General features: G+C 51.0%; 1 protein-coding gene across 1 annotated transcript; it reads right to left on the bottom strand.

Moving 5' to 3' along the window:
- Window positions 1–176: 176 nt before the first annotated feature.
- On the bottom strand, window positions 177–5,186 carry SRM (spermidine synthase; the record flags this gene model as incomplete). The annotated part of the gene is made up of 6 exons (XM_010088048.1): window positions 177–715; window positions 1,282–1,404; window positions 2,294–2,439; window positions 2,771–2,854; window positions 3,683–3,836; window positions 5,056–5,186. Coding segments are annotated over 6 exons (656 nt in total), but the record flags the coding sequence as incomplete, so codon positions are not given.
- Window positions 5,187–5,314: the final 128 nt, after the last annotated feature.

Here is a 5,314-nt window from a genome sequence, read left to right as displayed (position 1 = left end):
TAAAAAAAAAAAAAAAAAGCCACAAGATTTTGCTGCCAGCCTGCCTGGCTGGCGTTTAATACTGCTACTCCATCAGGGTTGGAGGGAGACCTATTGTGAATGGCAACAGTTTGCACCGTGACTTCTCCAACTGTGCTGCAGAGCAGTGCCGGTGTCTCAGGAGGGCAGTGGGACAGGAGGGCTCAGACCCGTTACCAGTCAAAACGTCTCAGCAGCAGGGAGCTCCGATTAGGAGAGAGCGAGCTAACTTTGCGCACGAAGCTCTCGCTCTCTGTGCTTAAGGCTGAGTCAGCGACCCTTCTGGACTCTTCCCAGATTTCGGAAGATCACCAGACAGAAATACGTGTCAGTTATAAATATACCATGTCAGTCGCAGGGAGTGGAGGTCGAAGGGGGGCACAGGGAGGAGAGAATTTAGAATGGGTGCAGGGAGGAGAGAAAGGAAAAAGACATCTTACGTTTCCAGCACTGGAAAGAACAGTTTTGACCTCACGCAATAAGTCACTGGACCTTTTCAACAGTCTGATCTGGCTTATGCCCCATCATCTTTAACACATCATCAAAGGGAATGTTGGCTGGCAAAGGGTTAAACAATCCCACACAGTGGAGAGCAAATCTGCAGTCTGCTGGGAAGGTCCCCACCACATCACTGATGATCTCAGGGTCCAACTTGAAGGAAGGAAGCAGCTTCTCTGTCTCACACATCACTCAGGGCCTGGAGACAAAGACAAGAAAGTGTCAGGATGGACCTGCTGCGGTCCTTGACAGAAACGTGGCTCTGAAACACAACCGTGGCACTTGCCTTCATCCCCGGGATGTGCTGAGGAGGTTCTTTGTGGAACCTGCAGTTGCAACCCAGTTAAGAGATGACGGAATGATGCAGAAACACAGACTATCTTCAAGACGGCAGACTACGCTAGAGGACCCTTCCTTTACCCTCTGGTTTGGACTAGAAAGCCCAACCACATTTTATCTAAGACTTTTGGAGATTTCCAATGGGAAACAGCAGTTCTGCAGGCTCTTGGACTTGAGTTTTGGTAGGTGAAGTAGGAGTGATCTGCCACGAAGGCATGGGACATCAACCCAAAGAACAGTTCCAAACTGAACTCCAGTCTTCCCAGACTGATTCATACTCTGCTATGTCATATGAAATCCTGTCCTGCTCCGACTTGCTCACAGAAGCCTTTAGGGCTGCAGGAAATCCTTAGTCCTGTACACTCCCACTCCTGCCAAAGTCATACCTTGTCATTGACAGAGGAATAGCAGCGCAGCCTTGCTTACCTTCCGTGCAAACTCTGGCAGAATGAAAGCTGCCCGATGAATGTCAGAGTTGTAGTATTTCAGACTCCTCTCTTCTACTTGTTGCTGTGAGAGCTGTTGCACCGGCTCCCGGAAATTTGTGTTCTGCAATAAAGAAGGCAGATAGATCTGTAGCGTTTGGGTAACGAGCGAAAGGCTGTGTGACAGGCACCCTGACTCATGGCAGAGAACCAAGAGGACTCGCAGGAGAACAGATGACTTTCTGTTCTAGTATGAGGTCAAAGGTTCTGCCTAGCTCCATTCCCAAGGGCTGAGGTTTACGCTCTGTACCTCGTGTGACAAGCCCTTATTCACAGATGTCAGCACATGAGGTCAGACTGCATGCGAGCCACGTGCCAGATGAAGCTGTCAGACTGCGCCGGAGCATCTCAGAAGCACAGCTTTGGCTCTTCAGAGCAGAATCCACATCTGCGTTAAGTCAGGCACAGTGCACGCTGCCAGCACCCCAGATAAATGCAGCAGAAGTGCTGCTGGCTCCCTAAACGTGACAGTTGCACTCCAGACTTGCTGTAACGCAGCACCTTGGGAAGAAACAACCTCAGTGGTCTGACACAGAGTTACCAGCCCACTGGAGGCCTCCATACGAGCAGATTACCAGTTGCAAGATGACTCTTACCAAGCAGGTGCCCACTTTCTAACAGCCAGCATCAATAAGCCAAAACCTTAACAGGCTCTGGGAACTGGTAGCGCCTTCCTCCCTTCTAAGTCTGTAGTACTAGAGAGAACACCATGTCCTGTTCTAAGGCAACTGGTTACACTCCTGGTCAATTCTGCACTCCACTCAGCACTGAGCAAGCCCCATTGCAGCTCTGGGGCCCTGGGCTGGTGGAGCTGAGGCCCAGCATGAGTCTAGAGACCCCATGGCTGGGAGAGCTCGGTGCCACAGCTCCAGCTCTGTAAGGGACAGCCCGAGGCAGGCTCTGCGGGTACTTTCAGGGAGTGGAAAGGGGCACTTCAGGTGCCTGAAACTCACCGGGTTCTTGCTGCAGAGCATGAAGCCAATCTGCCCGCTGGGATATGTGGGGATGGTGCAATAGGCGTATTCCACAACAGGGAACAGAGACTTGCAGAACTGACGCATCTCCTTAATGAGATCCAGGTGCAGCCACTGGCACTCACCTGCAGGTAGAAAGGAATACGGGATGCAAGGTGAGAGCTGCCCCTCTGCTCTGTACAGGCCTGTGCTGGGTTAACAGTGGTTCCAAGTCCAAACCTGCTCTGCACCACACAGCTCTTGTGGTTTCAAAGGCAAGATAAGACCCTTACGCCAGTTTTACTGAGTGCAGTCCAGCAGTTAACGAGTTGACGTATGTAGATGAAAAACGCCCCTGTACCCGGGAGCTGAAATGGATTTCACTCCCTGCATCATGTCTCCCCAAGAAGAGACTCCTCTTTGTGCCTCACACATTGCATGCAATGATCATCCTTTGCCCAGAGACAGCATCCTCACCTTGGCAGCAAAGAATCCCATCTTCTCGCAGGGCTGTCTTCATCAGCTGGTAGTAAGATTCTTTGAATAAGCTTTCCGCAGGACCTAGGAGAAAAGTGAATGGAGACATCTCTAGAGAGAGACTAAGATAGTAGGCTTCTGAGAGTTTTTTGAATGCCCAGGCTGCACAGGGACTGCACTGGAAAAGAGACATTTCAAATGGCTTTTCAGTGATCACAAGTTTTAGAGATAATCTGGAAGCAAGTGTTGACCCTGGGTGAACCCCAGCCTGCACCTAGCACAGCAGAACCCTCAGATTTTAGCTTTGCTCAATAGCATGCCCAGGACACTTATCAAAGAAAGTCCTAGCAGCTGCCTCTTGCTTCAGGGAGCATTTTTTCAAACGGAACTCCTCCTACAAACTGTCTTTTCGAGATGCCTCTCTTTGTGTAGACTATAGCAAGAGCAAAGATGTCTCAAGGACTTGTCGTTAGGTTCCTAAAATGAGGCACCATGACTATATTTGGTCCCTCTCTAGGCCAGTTTTCCTCTTCAGAAATATACCAACCTCACCACAACCATCTTTATGCTAGGTAGCTACAGCAACAGCGCACGAGCCACCATTCATTAGGAGGTACATGCCAGCATGGTGCTGTATCCCCCATGGGGTTGCCAGACTCAAGGATCAACTCTCTGCCAGAAGCAATAGCTGCTGGAGTTGAATTTTGAGGAGAGAAATGCGTCAGCTGGCTCAAAGCCTTGCTAATACAGTTTCCTGGTCTTCATCCTTCCCTTTCTCTACCAAAAGAACCAAGTCAGTGACAATCTTTTCACTTGAAAGGAACCCTGGCAGGCTGGCATTACTTCCAGGAGGTAGACAGAGGAAAAAAGGAGGAGTGTGGAAAGCAGTATCCTTTTATCCAGAACTCTTACCCATGGGGTCAGACGAGTCTGTGATAATCACATCAAAGGCTTCTTGATTTTGTTTCATGAATTCAAACCCATCTCCCACGTGCAAGGTCAGCTTAGCGCTGGAATACCCCACTGCCATCCCTGGGAGGTATTTCTTAGATACCTGGATCACATCCTGCAACACAGAGAGCACAAGTGGGTCAGCAGAGGCTACAAGGAGCTACTTCTCAGGCTACTGTGCAGCTGCGGCCGAAAGAACAGCACAATGAGTCATTTCCTTCCATGCCTTCAGCACAAATACGACTTGCTAGCTAGATCCTCAAGAGTTGTCAGCACCTTCAGCCAACAAGTTACACTCAGCCCTTTCCTATGGCCTCAGGGTTCAGTGACACTGTTGCTCTGTCCTTGCCAAACTCAACAAGAGGAGCTTGGAGCTTCAAAAGCTCCCCAAGGAACTAAGAGAATACGATTACACAGATCTGACGGCTCTGTGCTCCTTTTCCCTGCAGGCATCACTGGCAGAGGTGATCTCAGCTAAAGACTTTTTTTTTTCCCCTTCCTAAATAAAACTATACCAGCAGGTTTCTGGATGCAAGATAAGAAATGTGCCAATATCTGCTCTATAGCCATTACATCAATCCCCTCGTAAGATAGTTTTCTCTCTAAAACAGCTACAATAGTTAGACAGCCACTGCCCTGGGCCCAGCAATTGTACTGAACACTACCAGCTTCTCACAGCTGTCAGAAACAAAAAAAATATACTGGTGTCAGGCAGTGCTTGTTCAAAACCAGGCACATATGGCTCCTTAGCTTGGCAGACAGGGTGCACAGTCCCATACAGCAGTGTTTCCCATGCCTAATGCAGCCTTAGTTTGAGAAGACAGCAAAGCTTTCTAAGAAAGTAAGAGACAGGACAAACCGACGGAGAAGGAGGACCAGCCCATCTGTCACAGAAACAAACACCCCCCCACTTACATCCTGCTTTCAGTCGCAGGAGTGTGCTTAAAAAAAGGCCACCCTCCTCTGGCAGGAGCAGCACTCTGTTCTGTGTCGGGAAAGAGGGAAAAGCAGCACCTTCACAAAGCCAGAGCTCTCCTTCTCCAGATCCCACGCTTGGCCCATGCTGGCCTGGAAGGGCCTCTACCGTACGTGTGTGAAAGAAATCAATGTGAAAGAGGCAGCCAGCTGCCACGTAGATGACTTGTAAGGCAAAGAGGTGGCGCTGTCAGTGTCACGCCAGCAGAATTGGCAGCAAACACACGCTACCGACAAGGGACAGCGGGTGAAGCAGCAGCTCTTGTGGATGCTGTGAAGCAGGGCTGCCTTTTGCTGGGCAGCCCTCTCCTCCGACCGCAGCCCCCGGGCAGCTCCCTGCAGCCGGGAGCCCAACGCACCTCATCGATCTCGCACTGCACCACGGACTCCACGGTCGGGTGTTTCACCACCTCTCGCAGCACTCCCCCGTCGCCGCCACCGATGATCAGCACCTGGGAGAGGACAGAAAACCAGCCATCAGCGGGGTCAGCTCACAGGCGGAACTCTCACAGCATGGCCCAAAGAGGACGGCTTAAACCCCGCATCCCTCCGGGCCCGTCCTGCCCCGGCGCTGGGAGACGGGCTCCAGCGGCCCACGAGGGCTGCCCGACGCCCTGT

Source organism: Pterocles gutturalis, unplaced genomic scaffold (assembly GCF_000699245.1).
Source record: "Pterocles gutturalis isolate BGI_N339 unplaced genomic scaffold, ASM69924v1 scaffold50256, whole genome shotgun sequence".
Lineage (NCBI taxonomy): Eukaryota > Metazoa > Chordata > Aves > Pterocliformes > Pteroclidae > Pterocles > Pterocles gutturalis.
This window is presented reverse-complemented; position numbering and strand designations above follow the sequence as displayed.